The 17,177-nt window shown below is 55.9% G+C and overlaps 1 protein-coding gene across 1 annotated transcript; it reads left to right on the plus strand.

Moving 5' to 3' along the window:
* Positions 11,529-13,932, plus strand: GSX1 (GS homeobox 1). The gene is made up of 2 exons (XM_003482869.4): positions 11,529-11,940; positions 12,372-13,932. Exons 1-2 carry the CDS (start codon positions 11,529-11,531, stop codon positions 12,761-12,763), a joined length of 804 nt encoding a protein of 267 aa, XP_003482917.3. The 3' UTR covers positions 12,764-13,932.

Here is a 17,177-nt window from a genome sequence, read left to right on the forward strand (position 1 = left end):
TGGCTCCCACGCCACCTCCTCGGAGCAGTCTCTCAGAGTTATTTGAGATGCTGTCTCCTGGACTTGAAGTCCTAAGAATGTCTGCCAAATAAAACATAACTCTCAACTTTTAGGCTGTATGTTTGGCTTTTTTTTTTTTTTCAGTTTACAGAAGGGTCTGAGGTATTACTCCACTTGCAAACTAACAGGTTCGTTGGCCCCCTGAAAGAAGACAGGAGACTCCTGGGTCAGAGACAAGGGACTCGATGACCCACAGCAACAGCAGGAGCCCGAACATCAGCACTGTCTTGGGCTGATTCCTCTCAGTTCCCAGGGGCAGTGCAAGGAGGGTCAGGTGACTCCCGAACACACGGTGGGTTACGTTAAAGGAGGGGAACCTGGAGCTCCGTTGCGGCGCCATGGTTAACGAATCCGACTGGGAACCATGAGGTTTGGGTTGATCCCTGGCCTTGCTCAGTGGGTTAAGGATCTGGTGTTGCCGTGAGCTGTGGTGTAGGTCGCAAACACGGCTCGGATCCCGCGTGGCCAGTGCCTACAGCTCTGATTGGACCCCTAGCCTGGGAACCTCCATATGCCACGAGAGTGGCTCAAGAAAAAGGAAAAAAGACAAAAAATAAAAATAAAATAAAGGAGGGGAACCCCGAGTGTAGAGAACCCAAGTCTTTTGTACTGGCCAGTAGGCATGCCTGGCCTTTGCTCTGGATCTCCAAGGCCAAGGCCGTCTGCTATGCAAGCATCCTTGGAAAGACAGCCTAGAACAAACCGGTGGGTACCTCGGCAATGTGCAGACACAAGAATTGGGGAAAATCGTCTCCCAGCAAGGCTGTCTTCCCGCCTCCTGTTGCTTCTGGCAAAGACAGTCCTGGAGATCTGGGGTTTCTCATGCAGCATCCTGGTATCCAACTAGCTTATGTGTCAAAAGGAAACGAAGAGAAACAGCAAATGGCTGCATCTGTGACTATGATTTGTGAGCCTAGCTGTGTCTGTGGCAGCCTCCTGCCCTTCCAATTTCTTCTTTTTTTTTTTTTTTTTTTTTTTGTCTTTTTAGGGCGCACCCGTGGCATATGGAGGTTCCCAGCCTAGGGGTTCCATCAGAGCTACAGCTGCGAGCCTACACCACAGCCACAGCAACGCCAGATCCAAGCCACGTCTGTGACCTGCACCATGGCTCACGGCAACACTGGATCCTTAACCCACTGAGCGAGGCCAGGGACCAAACCCGCATTCTCATGGATGCTAGTCGGGTTCATTAACCACTGAGCCACAATGGGAACTCCGCTCCCTATTTCTTGACTGCAGCAGACCAGTTGGGTGTCACGGAGCCTCCTGAAGGCCCAGCCTCGAGTCCTCTTCCCCGTTCCTCCCAAGAGCTCTGTAAGTACCAAATATTCTCTACTAAATCCTTCCTTTACTGCTTAAAATAGCTGGAGTGGCTTCTGTTTCCTGCACTAACTAATCCAAGTAGAGACTGAACCTCTCTGGTCATCACAGCTCTACCGCCTCCCCCGAGAAACATCTGATGATGCGAACAATGGTGATGACGGCGGTGGTGACAATTAGACAGTGGAGGAGAGGAAGAGGATGAAGAAAGGAAGAAGAAAGCAGGGATAAGAGAAGGAGGAGGATGCAAAATCGTCATTCTTTTCTCCTTTTCCATCCAAATATCATATATTTTCCAAAAAGAAAGCCTTCTGAGTCTTAGTTAAGACTGAGGAGTTCCCGTCGTGGCTCAGGGGTTAATGAATCCGACAAGGAAGCATGAGGTTGCAGGTTCAATTCCTGGCCTCGCTCAGTGGGTTAAGGATCCGGTGTTGCCATGAGCTGTGCTGTAGGTTGCAGATGTGGCTTGGATCCCACATTGCTGTGGCTGTGGTATAGGCCGGCGACTTCGGCTCCAATTAGACCCCTAGGCTGGGAACCCCATATGCCACAGATGCAGCCCTACAAAGCAAAAAAAAAAAAAAAAAAAAAGACTGAAAGGGAAAGTAACATACTCATTATTGGAAACCCAGCCTCACTAATTAGAGCACTTTTTTAAAATTTTATTTTCCTGTTATTTCTCTGTGACAAACACCACCATCTTCCCGAAGCGCCCGTGTTAACAAGTGAAGAGGCGAGGCCCTCCCTCTGAAGCCATTTCCCAGGGACCTCAGCCCTGCTAGTTTCTGCCCCCATCAGAGCGTCAAGGACGCAGGAAAAGGACCCTGGAAAAGTGGGATGGGTGATCCTAGAACCTGCCCCAGTAATGATGTCTTTGGTTGGCGTGGGGACAAGGGAGACAGGTCGGCACCCTATGCCAGGGCCACATGCATTCTGAACTGGAGTCACTGGCAGAGTGCAGTCGTGGGGGTGATGTTCCTGAAAGGCCAAGAGACCTACTCATAAGACCCTAAGACAAGACAGTAAGTTGGAAAGATCGCTTGGGCTGGTCCCAATGTGTGCTTTCTGGCCTCCCTGTGGCATATGGAGCTCCGGGGCCAGGGATCAGATCCAAGCCACAGTTGCAACCTACAGCGATGCCAGATCCTTAACCCACCGTGCCGGGCCAGGGATCGAACCTGTGATCCAGTGCTCCAGAGTTGCTGCCGATCCCATTGCGCCAGAGCGGGAACTCCTGCGCTTTGACTCTTCTTCCCGCCCCCGCCTTTTAGGGCTGCTGGTGTGACATATGGAAGTTCCCAGGCTAGGGGTCAAATTGGAGGGGCAGCTGCTGGCCTATACCACAGTCACAGCCACGCCAGATCTGAGCCATACCTTTCTGCGACCTACACTGCAGCTGTCGGTAACACCAGATCCTTTAGCCCATTGATCGAGGCCAGGGATTGAACCCGCATCCTCATGGATACTAGTCAGATTCTTAACCCGCTGAGCCACCACGGGAACCCCCTGTGCTTTGACTCTTCGTGAGTAGCGAGAGCTTAGGGAAGTGTTGTGTCTGCTGCACAAACTCTCTCCCAGGATAGAAGCAGCCAGGCGGAGCTTTAAGGCTCTGGCTGATAAAAACTGCCCCGCGGTGTTAGCCTTTGCTAAATAGCTGGAGAAGGAACAGGAAGTGACTTTTCCTAGGGATCCAGTTTATTCCCAAAGTCTACATTGTTCGCTGGAAAGAGAATGTCCCTCTGAGGCGCCGGGGCCCCTCAGAGCAGACCCACTGATCAACAAGGCTCTGAGGAGCCTGCCGGTTTCACTGCTTCCTTTGTACAAGGGTCTGCTGGGCTGGGGGTGTCAGCCTGGTCCTCCGAAACGACAGAGCTGCACAGCCACAGGTACCCAAGTCGTCATGACAGAGGCAACCCTCTTCCTGGGAGTTAAGAACCGGGGTTCTGGAGGAGGGGGAACAGGAGCCAAGGGGTGAGGACTTTATCCTTTGGGGTAGCACATGACAGCAAGACAGCATGGCCCCAGAATCCACCGGCATTCATCCACAGTGGAAAGCCCCGGCTCCCTGCCCGGAGTAAGCGCATCCCTGAGAAAAACCCCAGAGCAGCTACGAGACTCCAGGTCTCCAGGCACCCCTCATCTTCTGGGAAGCCCTCCCTCCTCCAACCCCTTCCTCTTCCGGAATGTAATGAGCCCACCGCCAGCACCAATCAGCTCACTGTGCCTCTGAGAAGTACTTGCTATAGCCAAGTACTCACGGAACAAAACAGGCCTTGGCTGTGTTCATCGGGGGTGGGGTTTGGGGTGATGGTCACAGAACCCCCAGGACTTTTAAAACCAGTCTGCTCTGCTCTGAGTGACACAGCATGGAATTCAGCTCTGAACAAGCCCCCTGCTTGTTCCCTTCCAGGGGCTCATCCTGGCTTGCTAGGGTGTTTCTTGAGCCACCGGGCTTTCAGAGAATGGGAGGCTGGGGGAGGGGACGCGTCCTGGGCTTGTGCCGGTATAAATGGGGAGCGAGGAGGAGGGAAGCGAGCAGCCAAAGGAGGGCTCCATCGTCTGTGGTTTATTGCTTTTTGCTGCCACCTGGCTGATCAGTGAGCTTCGGGCTCCTGCTGGTAAAGAAAGGAAGGCAGATAGGACAGGAAATATTTACACAGGAAGGTCTCAAAACCAAGTGTCCTGATGGGCGTCTTGCTTTAGGCCACAGACAATGAAGTCCAGCCCCATGACTCAAGAGTCCCTGTCATCGTAGGGGGATGAGGACCAAGGTTGAAGGCTGTGCTTAAGGACAAGGGGTCCATTCAGCCGTGGAACTGACTGGAGGGGAGACCGGTTCTGTCTGTTTCAAACCCTCCATGACGGCCCCTTCCTGAAATCTACAAACACTTCCTACTGAAACTCACGCTCACCTCCCAGGTCTCCGAGCAAGAGGACGCCCTCCTCGCCGCAGGAATCAACTTCGCATCCAAGGATGCCGAGGTGGACAAGAAAAGAAAAAGGCCTGGTGTGGATTACTCATGCCGGACGACACACGCCAAGAGGGGGCCTCACGCATGTTCCTGCATCCTGTCGCTCAGGAAAGAAAACACAGCTCCCCCTCGCTGAGGGCACACTCTGCCTCGGAGCGCGTGCTTAGGGCTCTATGGGCGTGAGGGGTTCGTAGCGGTCCCGGAGCAAGACGTGGAAGGAGGCAGCAGCCGTGTGCCAGGCTGAGCGCGTGGAGAAGGAGAAAACGCTCTGGAGCAGAAGCATTTGGTGGGTCACGGCAGGTGCCAGGGGGCTCCTGTAACGCAGCCCAGGAAGGACTTCCAGAAAATTGTATGGAGGGGAAGGCACTTTGCAAGTGAGACCAGAGGATGCACGAGGTTCAAACAGAAGCCCTGGGTTATGGGTATGAACTGCCTTCAACTGCACCCTGACTGGGTATCCAGGATCCACGTATGTCATCTTTAATCCTTACCAGGAGGGGATTTATCATCCTAATTTTACTATAAGAGAGCAAAAGCACCAGGAGCTTCTGAAATCTTTTCTTTTTTTTTTTTTTTTGGTCTTTTTAGGGCCACACCTGCGGCATATGGAGGTTCCCAGGCTAGGGGTCCAATCAAATCATAGCCATTGGCCTACACCACAGCCACAGCAACGCCAGATCCGAGCTGCGTCTGCAACCTACACCACAGCTCACGGCAACGCTGGATCCTCCACCTGCAGAGCGAGGCCAGGGATCAAACCTGCAACCTCATGGTTCCTGGTCATATTCGTTTCCGCTGCGCCACAACAGGAACTCCAAAGAGTTTCTGAAATCTTGCCCTGCTCATCGAGATGAAGCTGTGATGCACTGAACAGGTGCAAAGAAAGGACAGCTCCTGTACTGCCGTTAGCACTGACATTAAACATTTATTCCATGTATCTAATATGCCAAGTGCTGTGACAAAAGTTGGTGACATCAGCACAAATAAGTCTTTATCACTGCCCTGAAGGCCTTGTAATCCGGTTGGGACAAAACGAGAGAGGACACCCCAGCTGCTATGACATGAGTCCCACTGATTCCTTCATTTGCCTTGATTCCCACTATCTGGCTGAATCAGGACCTAGGGACCATGTCAGGTATGACTAAATACAGCCACACATAAAAGTTCAAATAATAATTTAAAAGGGAAACATTTAGGAGTTCCCGTCGTGGCTAAGTGGTTAAAGAACTCAACTAGCATCCACGAGGATGCAGGTTCCATCCATGGCCTCGCTCAGTGGGTTAAGGATCCAGCGTTGCCGTGAGCTGTGATGTAGGTTGCAGATGCAGCTCGGATCTTGCCTTGCTATGGCTGTGGTGTAGACCGGCAGCTATAGCTCTGATTGGACCCCTAGACTGGGAACTTCCATATGCCGCAGGTGCATGTGGGTGCAGCCTTAAAAGGACAAAAAGACAAAAAATAAAAGATAAACATTTATCTTCTGCTCACAAAAAAATAGGTAGAGATGCCCCTCGATCTTCAGGGACCCTGGTTCTGTCTGTCTCTCTGCTCCATTATGCCCCACGTGAAGCTTCTATCATAAAGATTATTTCCTGGTCCAAGACGATGCTGAAAACCCTCAGACTTTCAAGGAGGCCTCCCTCCTCTTGTCTCTTTAAAGACAGGTGCTCCCAGGAATACATGTATAACCCTCTTTTCCTCTACACTCCCCCAGCTCCAAGCTCATCCATCCTAAGACTAAAGCTACCATTTTTTACTTAAGTCCTAAATCCTCTCTTTCCATCTCTAATCTGTACTCAGCTTCAGCCTCACACTTTCACCATGGACGTCAGCAGAAGGCTCTGAGGTTAAGGACTGAAATGCCACACATCCAAATATGACATCATGTTACAGTTTCACAAGCAAAATGGGTCCTGCCCTTAATGGCATCACCACCCACTAGCGTGTGTCTCCCTCTCTCAGGCCTTCCCCTCCAACACCCCCCCACACACAGAGAGACACACCCCACCCTACCCAGTCTCACCTCTTTCCCCTTCGCATTCTCTCATATTTCCCCTTTCTGATCCTTCTGCCCCCAGCCCGGCTCAGGTCATTAGTCATCGCTTGAACGGATACAATTTCCTCCTTGTTTGTTTCCCTCCCTCTGTTCGTTCAGTGGTTCACTAAACATCCATTTCGAGCCAAGTCTGTTGGACCCTGCTCTGGCTTTTCTCTGTCTCCATCAGTAGGACCACCTACGGCTGCCAGTTTTATGCTTCAAGTTCAGACCTGATGCTGTTGCTTGCTTCTCATTTTCTGAGCAGGGTCAAGTACAGGGCGGTTGGTGTGGCCCTTCACAGCTTGGCCTCCACTTTCCCATCACACCTGGGCGTGGGCACCTCTCCACGCCCCGAGGGTGGGCGCCCTCCACCCCGCCTCCCTGACGCCCTCATCCTTCCCAGGGAGAGCAGGTGCTCTCCTGCCCCTCTGCCCAACTGAGGGATCTAGTCTCTCCTGGGGGACTTGTCTGAGTCACTACTGGCCTAGTTGGCAGCCACCCCTCTCTTAGCAATGAGAATTCCCTGTCCATTGTTCTCAGCCAGAAAGAACAGACATGGTCACTGGCACTTCCAGAGCCGACACCACGTTTCTCTCTTTCTAACCAACCTTTTCTCCCACACGCCATGAGAAGCCTAGAGGACAACCTGGCCTTGAACTGCCAATGGGTTCATCCAGTTTCCCTAAAAGAGCGGCAGTCGAACTGCCTTGAATGGGGCCCCCTTGCCTCTCTGAAGGCCATCTTTCTTTTTTGGCTGTGCCCATGGCATGCAGAAGTTCCCAGACCAGGGATTGAACCCGCACTACAGCAGTGACAACACCAAATCCCTAACCGTTAGGCCACCGGGGAACTCCTATGAAGGCCACTTTGCGTGCAGATCTTCCATTCACTCGATAAACACACTGAGAGAGTTCCCTCTGTGGCTCACTGGTAACAAACCTAACTCCATGAGGATGTGGGTTTGATCCCCGGCCTCGCCCGGTGGGTTAAGGACCAGCATTGCCACGAGCTGTGGTGGTGTAGGTCGCAGACTTGGCTCAGATCTGGCATTGCTGTGGCCGTGATGTAGGCCGGCAGCTGCAGCTCTGACTGGACCCCTAGTTTGGGAGCCTCCATATGCCGCAGGTGCAGCCCTAAAAAAAAAAAAAAAAAAAAAAAAAAAAACAATAGACAAGAGCTCCTGTCCTGTTCAGGCACTGAGGAGGGTGTGGTGGCTGGGAGAGAGTCAACCGTCCCCGAGAGCCAGGTAGCCCTGCCACCCTCCTAAGTGTCCAGGTGTGTTAAGCAGGCATATCAGGAAGTCGCCTTTACCCTATACTACCCCTGAGACAGGTCACGTTCATTCATTTTCTTTTCTTTTCTTTTTTTTTTTTTTTTTTTTTTGTCTTTTCTAGGGCTACACCCGCGGCCTATGGAGGTTCCCAGGCTAGGGGTTGAATCAGAGCTGTAGCCGCCGGCCTACACCACAGCCACAGCAACGCAGGATCCAAGCCGCGCCTGTGACCTACACCACAGCTCACGGCAACACCGGATCCTTAACCCACTGAGCAAGGCCAAGGATCGAACCCGCAACCTCATGGTTCCTAGTTGGATTTGTTAACCCCTGAGCCACGATGGGAACTCCCGTTCTTTCATTTTCTATCTAACAAATAGAAGCTGAGCACCTACTATGTGCCAGGAACTGTTCCAAGTCGGATTCAGTAATGCACAAGACAAATCAACACCTCAGTAGAGCATATATTTCACTGGGAGTGGGGGGGGTAGGGGACAGAAAAACAAACGCGTAAAGGACACAGAGTCAGAAGGTATTTACAAAGCAAGGAACTGTCTGCGGAGTATTGGGGAGGGAAGGGTGATATTTTACAGCAGGGTGGTTGGCCTTGCCGCAAAGGAAAATGACATTTGAAGAAATGTGTCAGTGCGAGAAGGGAACAAGGAGACGCCCCACCCACCCCGCAATCTGTGCAGTTTTTGCTGCAAATATCCTCCAGCTACATTTCCAGGAGAAACATGGCGCGTTCCCTGTACCAGGAGGCAAGGGGGCAGTCTGAGCGGAGAAGAAAAGACCGACACAACAGAAATGATTCCGTGTTGCACTGTCCCTGATGGACACTTGAAAACCAGCTCGGGGGCAGCGCAGGGCCCCCCAGGCCTCTCTGCCCGGCTGTCAGGCTAATCCCACCGCCTCCCACCCCCGCCCCGCCCCGGGGGGCGTTTGCTCGGGTGAGGAGGGTTCTAACCCGGCTGGAGCCAGCCGTGGGAGGCGCCGTGGACTCCAAAGCCTTGCAGCCGCCCTCGTGCACCCCGGCAGCGCCCCCCTCCCGGGCTCCCGGGGCTCCAGGGCAGCGGCGGGAAGTCAGGCGACAGCAGAGGCCTGGGGGCACCGTCGCAGGGCCGCACCCGATGCCCCGCGGAGCCGGCCTTTGGGGGCGGGGAGATCAGGGGGAGAACACAGAACTTTCTTCCTGAAATCCTCCAGCTCCTGGTTTCGCAGCCGGCGGCCCGGGACCCACGAGTGGGGAGCCCCCTTTCGGGCCGCAGGCCGCGGGGCTTAGGAGGGGAGGATTAAGTGTGCGCTCTTGCCAGGCCTGCCGAAAACACTGTCAGGGATGCTGTTTTGCTTGGGCCCGGGTCTCTCCCGCGCCGAGTTGCACAACAAACCATTTAAACATTTCAGCACAAAACCCAACCCATTGTGGGCCGCACATTAAAAAGTGTTATTCGCTTTGAAGTTTTTGTCTAATGGCTCTAAACTGAAAGAAAATGTTTTCCTATTACTTAATTCAATCATAGCGAAGAGACTTGGTAAAAAGCCCACGGATTTTGCCCCAAAGTGTGACAGAGTTCTCTTTGTGTTTGCTTATCCTCCGCTGTCACACACTTTAATTCGCCTCTCTTTATCTGGCATTCAAAACTTTCTTCAATGACATTCAATAAGGTCCAGAGGCTGGAGGGGAAGGAAAAAAAAAAAAAACTGGTTATTTTTCCCCCCTAGATATTCTTTCCCAGTAGCTTTGGCCTTGCTCGCCTTCAGGGGCTCTTAACCCCTTCCTTCCCAGCGCCAGCTGAGACTCCCCGGACTCCGCACTGGCCCTTCCCAGAGTTCCGGCCCTGGGGCGCATCGGCCACCCCTCTCACCTCTCTGGGTTCCACAGCACCCAGCGCCTTTCCCATACGCCTCTGCCCTGCACGGAGACCCTCTCCCCACCCTAGTCCTGCTCTGGGCCCAGTCTCCGCGGTCAGGCCAGCCCAAATTTCCCACAGAGCAATCACAAGGGGCATGAAACTGCACGGGTGCACCCTGGCTTATCTGCAAACACCACCTAGAGCGGAGAGCCTTGGGCAGGAGGAGGCCCCGGCAGTCGGGGCACCAAGTACACCCCACCCCCCACGCCGAACTAGCAAGGAAGCGTGGAGCCCCTCCTCCTGCCTCGGGCCCTCCTCACTGCTGCTGGTCCTCCGTTCAGGTTATTTTCCCCCACTGCCCCTCTCTCTTTTATGGAATCCATTATTTTCTCTCAAATTCTCCCTGCTTTTTAATCAGCGCTAATTTGTTGTTATTGCACAGATGTCATCAGTGATGAAAAGCCGTGCAAAGGCTACAATTTGGGGCCGTCTGATTCCTGTGGACTGATTCCCCCGTCGGTCCGGAAAGCTTCCCCCTCCATCTCTCACAATTCCTTTCAGGGCTCTGAGCAGGTGACTGCAGCGACCCCCCGTTCCAATAAAATCGAAAGGAAACGTCTTCCTTGAAAAGTCTCAGGCTGTAGATTTCAGATATTTATGCTAATTTCCCATTGTATGGAAAAAGCTCCTGCGCGCTGAGCCCGGAGGGGGATTTTAAAAGCCAAAGCTGTGTACACGACGCCTGGCGTTTGAAGTTGTTTAACCATTGTGTGACCAGGAAGATGAGAGGGACGCGACACCAGCAGTTCTTGGGGAGACTGAAGCTTGGCCCGGGTGGGTGGGTGAGCGAAGGCAGCAGAAATTGCCAGTACGGCTGCCCTTGGAGCGAACTTCGGGCTGAGGAGAGTTTCTGAGCGTCTGCACGCTTCACATCTGATGGGATGCGAGATCTTCTTCTTCACCAGCTGGGCTTTCCTCCCATCCCCTGTCTCTCTGTCTCTGATTCTCAGGGGCTGTTTTCTCCTTAACATCCTTCCCTGTCGTTTGATGGGAAGGACCGGTTGACTAGCCTCTCTCTAACAAAGACTGGGCATCGCAGGCGGCATCAAAGTTAAGACTACCTGAGAAGCTTAGAGAAAACAGGGACCGCGGCGGAGCTAGGTCTGGATAAGAAACACGGAGCCCTTCTCCTCTCCGCCCGGCGGCGCCGCGCCTGCAGGAGCCCTGGTCCTCCCGCTTCCGACAGTGGGAGAGAGAAAGGGATTCCACAGGTGGAAATCGGAGGCTGGCTGTGTGGATGCCGAGGGGTGCAGGACCTTGAGCTGAGTAAACTGAGTGGAGGCAGCCTGATCTTGGGGGGCCAGGGAGAAATGCGAGAAGGAGGGAGACCGGGACTCAGCGCGCAGAGAAGATGGGGGTGCGTATGGGAAGGGGGGAATCTGTGGAAGTGAGGCAGCGGGGGTGCAAAATCAGTAAGATAAACAGGCCAATCGCCAATGCAAAGCCAAAGGGGAGTAAGGAATAAAGAGAAAGAAAAGAATATTAAATCGCAGGAGAATGAGAAAATAAACCCGCAAAAGGGAGAGGAGGGGGCGAGGGCGCCTGTTACGGCGTGGGTGGGGTTGACAAGAATAGAGTACATTATGCAGTTCATTTAGTTAACAAGTGAAATAATGAGGAAGCGTGCAGAGTGAATGCCAAGAGAAAAGGCACAAAAACCCTATTGAGAGGCCCCGGCCGCTCCTGGCGTAGCCCATCACATGGCAATAGTCCTATTTAAGCGGCGCCGCCGGCGCCTTTCAGCACCACTAGCGCTGGCCAGCACCCCGCGCTCTCTGGGCGGCGCCCGCGGCAGCAGCGGCGGCGCCTGCAGCCCGGGCCCCAGCGGTGCCTTCGGCCTCCCCGGAAGAGGCAGCTGCGCGCGGCCGCGGCCCAGGGAAGCGCGTGGTGAGCCCCGAGGTCCGCGGGGCGCCGGGAGCGGGCTGGCAGCGGGGCGACTGCGCACCGGGGCCATGCCGCGCTCCTTCCTCGTGGATTCGCTGGTGCTGCGCGAGGCAGGCGAGAAGAAGGCGCCGGAGGGCAGCCCGCCGCCGCTCTTTCCCTACGCTGTTCCGCCGCCGCACGCCCTGCACGGCCTCTCGCCCGGCGCCTGCCACGCGCGCAAGGCCGGGCTGCTGTGCGTGTGCCCGCTCTGCGTCACCGCCTCGCAGCTGCACGGGCCCCCCGGGCCGCCCGCGCTGCCTCTGCTCAAGGCGTCCTTCCCGCCCTTCGGCTCGCAGTACTGCCACGCGCCCCTGGGCCGCCAGCACTCGGCCGTGTCGCCCGGGGTCGCCCACGGCCCCGCCGCCGCCGCCGCCGCCGCCGCTCTCTACCAGACCTCCTACCCGCTGCCCGACCCCCGGCAGTTCCACTGCATCTCTGTGGGTAAGCCGGGCCGCCGCGCGGGGGCACAGCGCACACGAAAGTTGGCCGGGCAGGGACGGCGACGAGGAGCCCGGGCATTCTGGGGGCGATGAGGGTCAGGTCGGGCCCCTGGGGGGCACACTCTGGGTGGCGGGCGGCTGGAGGGACAGGGGGAGGAGGAGGCAGAAAGTCTAGGTCCTGCCGGGGGCTCCCGGGAGGGAACGAGGGCTGGGGCTCGGGGCGCTCCAAACAGGAGTGCGGGCGCCGCGAGACTCCGGGAGGACCAGGGTCCCCGATGTTTGGCGAGGAGGCGCCGCGGTTCTCTGCCGTGCATTGTGTTGAGGCAAAGAGGTGGGTGAGAGACCAAAGTCCCGGGATTCTGACGGCCGCCTGCCGGAGGATCCGGCCCGAAGGTCTGACCGCTTCCCTCTCTGCACCCCCACCCCCTCCAGACAGCAGCTCCAACCAGCTGCCCAGCAGCAAGAGGATGCGCACCGCGTTCACCAGCACGCAGCTGCTAGAGCTGGAGCGCGAGTTCGCCTCTAATATGTACCTGTCCCGCCTGCGCCGCATCGAGATCGCGACCTACCTGAATCTGTCCGAGAAGCAGGTGAAGATCTGGTTCCAGAACCGCCGGGTGAAGCACAAGAAGGAGGGTAAAGGCAGCAACCACCGCGGCGGCGGCAGCGGCGGCGGCGGGAGCGCGGGGGCCGGCGGAGGCGCACCGCAAGGCTGCAAGTGCGCGTCGCTCTCCTCAGCCAAGTGTTCCGAGGATGACGACGAGGTGCCCATGTCTCCGTCCTCTTCGGGGAAGGACGACCGCGATCTCACCGTCACTCCCTAAGCCCGCGCCTCCCCACGTCGCCCACCCCAGACCCTCCCCGCGGTTCAAATACGTCCTGGGACACAGCGCTGGTTCTCAGGCATCTACTGCCAAACCGCTGCCACGCACGGATTTGGCACAGCTTTGCGGAGGTCCCCGGCCCGGGGAAGCGCCAAGAACTTGGCCGACCTGACCCTGGAATCCCCAACCCAGGGCCCGCGCCCGTCCAAAGCGGACTCCAAGCTGTGAACACAGTGCAAGCCCGCGAGTCCTTCTCAGCCACGCAACCCTGCGGCCCGGGCCAGCGCCTTGCTGGCCCCCGGCGCCTCCTCGCCCGCCGTCTCTGGACTGGCTCAGGCTTCCTCGCTTCCTTCGCTCTCCTCCAACCTGGGTCAATCTCGGCCTTTCACCCTTGGGTGGCCATTCCCCCCCCCCCGACATTTATGAATTCCTGTTTGTTTTCTTTTCCTTTCTCTTCCCCTCCTCGAAGTTCAATGGTCCTTTGTCCCTCCATCAGATCTTGCTGTGCCCATGGTTCCTCTCCCACGAGGGAAATTGTATTCGTGTGGGGGAAACCGATTCACTTTGTTTCGGAGATACTCTTAATTCCCCCAGAGCCCGGCTCTCTGCTTCTGGAGCTCCCTCTTCTCCCAGACCCCAGCCCTGCCCCCTGGCTTAGCTTGTAATTGTTCGGTCTCTCGGTAATTCCAGAAGATATTTATTTATTTATTTATGTACAAAATTTTAAATAAACTTTTTTTTTTCTTAGAAATGCACGTGGCTCCACCCAGGCCCGGTCAGGGCTTCCTGCAGGGGCGGGGGCGGGGGCTGGGATGGGTGGCCCAGGTACAGCTCGGTTCCTCCCCCGGGCGCCTGGTCAGCCCCTCTGTGCACTCTCTGCAGCCACAGCCCCTGAGACGCCGCCTTCTCGCCCGCCAGCCGGGTGCGCTCCCTGGTCACCAGTCCCCACTCGCGCCAGGCGCTCCCGCGCAGCAAGGAGCAGAGTCCGGACGGAAGGGACGGACAGGGGGCTCCCCGCGCTGTGCCTCGAGTCCTGACCCCCCCGCAGCGCCCCTCTCCCGCCTGGGATCCGGCCCCACCTCGGCTGTCCACACCGCCATCCCCAAGGTCAGCGACCACTCCCACGGGAGCGGGGGGACCTCTGTCCTTTGCTGAGCTCGGATTGATCACTTGCTATAAATCTTTTTTTTTTTTAAATCTATCCCATTTGTGAGGGGCAATTTCCCCACGGAATAGTAAGAACTCCTCTCGGAAAGGCCCGCTCGCTCTGCTTTAAGGCAGATTCCGTTAGCGGGGTCCCTTCTCCTAGACGGCGGGCTGCGATTTCGGGGACCGACCGAGACCTCTCTGGCGCGGCGCCGGGGTGCCCGCGAGGGGCCCTGCCTGGCCCTAGCTGGTGGCTCTGAGACCTTACGTTCCCACCAATCCTTGTTACAATCGCACAGCCCGCTCTTTAGAATGCACACCCCGGCCCTCCCGAGACGACAGGCTGGGGTTTTACGCGGGACGCGGAGCAGCGCGAGTTCCGCGGAGGCGGAGGGCGCACGGCCACAGGAGTGGGTTTCGGCCGCTCAGGAAATCAGACACGGGGAAACACTGGATCCAGGTTCTCACGACCTCCTGAAGACCCTCATTCCGCGTCCTGGAGGCCTGGGCTATTACCTTTCCTGCCCCAAATCCCTCTGCAACCACCCACCCCTCGAACACACCACACTTTGGGGGAGCCCAGAACTCCGCACATTTAGGCAAAGCAAACACTCGCATCCTTTTCGGCAAGAAAGGCGCTCCAGTGAGGGTTACTTAACATCTATGGGTTCCTTTCTAAAACCCTCCCTCTTTTCCTTCATCTCAAGCAAGGGCAGGGCTCTCTCTCCAGTTCCCCAGACTAAAGGCGGGCGCGATCTGGCTCGCCATGGAGAGGCCACTCCCGGCTCCTCCCGGAACAGACGCCTGAGGCTGAGTCTGTTCCGTAGGCCTATCGGCACCCTCTTCCTGCCCCCCATCTCCATCAGTCTGAGCCCGTCTCATCCGAGACCAGTTCTCCGCCCTTCCAGGAGGGGGCAAGGTACCAATTTACACCGAAGCCCGGGCGCTTTAAGGCACAGCGGGAATAGAAGACCAACTGTGTTATTATCATCGATTCCGATGCTTTTCGAGTTTTGCGCGGCTGACCCATTGCTCCAAGAGCCCTTTGGCAGTGAAATCTCGCATCCTTCGGCTCCAGCGCAACCCACCAGTCTGCGTTTGAGGTTTGGAGCCCCGCAGGAGAAGGGCCGTGGCGGATCCGAAGGGCTCGCTTGGAGCGAGCACCGTCTCCGAACTGGGGGTTGGAAGTACGCCTGAGACAGGCTCTCTCTGGCTCGCGGTGGCACACCCCTGGACCAGACATGCGGCTTCAGAGATGGGCCTCCAAGGGAGCTGGGAGCAGGGTGGGAGGGTGGCGCGTGCTCTCCTGAGGGGCTGGAGACATAGCTTGGAGCGCTGTGAAGAATTCGGGTCAGCCCCCATCCCCACCCCATGCTAACCCCCATCTCTTCAGTGTTTTCATCTTATGCAATGGCCCCTCCTGTCCCAGCTGCTGGCAGAAGCCACAGACCCACTGCTGCTCGCCCTGCCCACACGGGTCCAGTTCTGCCGGGAGCGCGCCTTTCTTCCTGCCAGTTTTCTCTACCCAAGACTTGGATTCCCATCTCACTCCAGCTCCCAGCAAACCAGCCCTTCTGGTGGGTTCTCCCAGTGCGCATCAAAAGAACACACACCCTCTTTGCTGTGGTCCCAGTGATTCTCAAGGTGGTGACAAGAGCACAGACGTGACTGCGGTGCACGCGCGGGAGCTCTCTGCAACCAGCCGCCGCCTGCAGGGGCGGTTATAGCTTTTGGGTTCCAACACGCTTTGGTTCAAACACTCCTCACTCTGCAGTCTCTGAGCCTTGGCCTCGGTCCAGACTGACACTGCTGCCTGGGTTGGGACCAGGGCAGGGTGCGCCTGGAGAAACGGAAGCTTCTCATTTTAGGAGACAGAATCTGGTTTTGAGCTGGAATTTGGGAGTTGCAAGGCATATTATGAAATTAAAATCAAACCAAGGTATCAGGATGCAATTTCCTGAAAATGATCATTGACTGGGACTACTCCACGTACAGATCCCTGATTTTATTTCAGGGACAGCATCTTTCTTTTCTCTGCGGTTTAGTGGCTAGGACTTTGGATCCCAGAATCCAAGGGACTGGCTTTGCTCCCCTTTTCCAGCATTTCCTTACAAGCTGGGTAATCTTGGGCAAACCACTGCTTCTTCCTAAACCTCAGTTTCTTCATCTGTAAATGGGGGTTATCGTAATAGTAACTCAGCAGCCTTGTCCTGTAATATCAAAGGATAGAATTCACATAAACTGCAGAATTCCCATTGTGGCTCAGCGGGTTAAGAAGCCAACTAGTATCCATGAGGATGCAGGTTCAACCCCTGGCCTTGCTCAGTGGGTTAAGGATCCGGCCTTGCTGTGAACAGTGGTGTAGGTTGCAGATGAGGCTCGGATCCTGTGTTGTGGCTGTCATGTAGGCTGGCAGCTGCAGCTCTGATTAGACCCCTAGCCTGGGAACTTCCATATGCCACAGGTGCAGCCCTAAAAAAAAGAGAGGAAAAAAAAAGCTATGCACAAAGTCTGCCAAGTTGCAATAAATGTTCCATACTATTGCTGTTGTTGTTACTTGCCTATAGCTGTGCCTGGGGCATAACCAGTGCTAAGTTATCTACTGAAGGCTGCAACGTGACCACTCGCACACAGGTGCAACCCGAATCTACCACGGAGGGGCCAGAGAACACACACAAGGGCACACATTTCCAGGCCTCCCTGGAGCTGGTCGTTTCTGAGAATCGGCAATGGCTCACCTCATCTCTGCCAAGCCCTGCCCAGGCGGTGGGCATCACTGGGGTCCACACAGGGACTCTTTCCACCTGCATTATGACCAGTTCCTCATCCTCCCTGCTACTGACATTTTGGACTAAATCATGCTTCTTCCTGGGGACTGCCTTGTGCACCGTGGAATGTTTCGCAGCATCTCTGGCCTCTACCCCCTAGGTGCCGGTAGCACAGCTTCCCCACCTGCGACCACCAATAAGGTCTCCAGACACTGCCATGTGTCCCCCTGGGTGGACATTTCAGTTTGAGAACCACTCTTCAGGCTGAGAACCTCTGATCTAGACTCGTATATTTTCCGCTGAGGATGGCCAGTCACTGCGGCCAGGATTCGGTAGCCCAGCCCCCTGTCTCCTTTCGGCCATCCCTCATGGAACACCTGTACCTTCTCCAACCAGGCCGCTGGCCATGCACTCAGCACGGGCTTGGGAGCAGGAAGGGGAAAGAGATGATGGGTGGAGGGCACCAGGAGAGACTGCACGGTGGGCGCATGCCAGCTGGT

This window comes from Sus scrofa, chromosome 11 (assembly GCF_000003025.6).
Source record: "Sus scrofa isolate TJ Tabasco breed Duroc chromosome 11, Sscrofa11.1, whole genome shotgun sequence".
Lineage (NCBI taxonomy): Eukaryota > Metazoa > Chordata > Mammalia > Artiodactyla > Suidae > Sus > Sus scrofa.

Excerpts from the sequence above, each read along its gene's own strand:
- GSX1 (XM_003482869.4), top strand. The coding sequence starts at position 11,529 with ATGCCGCGCTCCTTCCTCGTGGATTCGCTGGTGCTGCGCGAGGCAGGC. Across the intron at positions 11,941-12,371 it reads GTTCCACTGCATCTCTGTGG|ACAGCAGCTCCAACCAGCTG; the intron begins GTAAGCCGGGCC and ends CACCCCCTCCAG.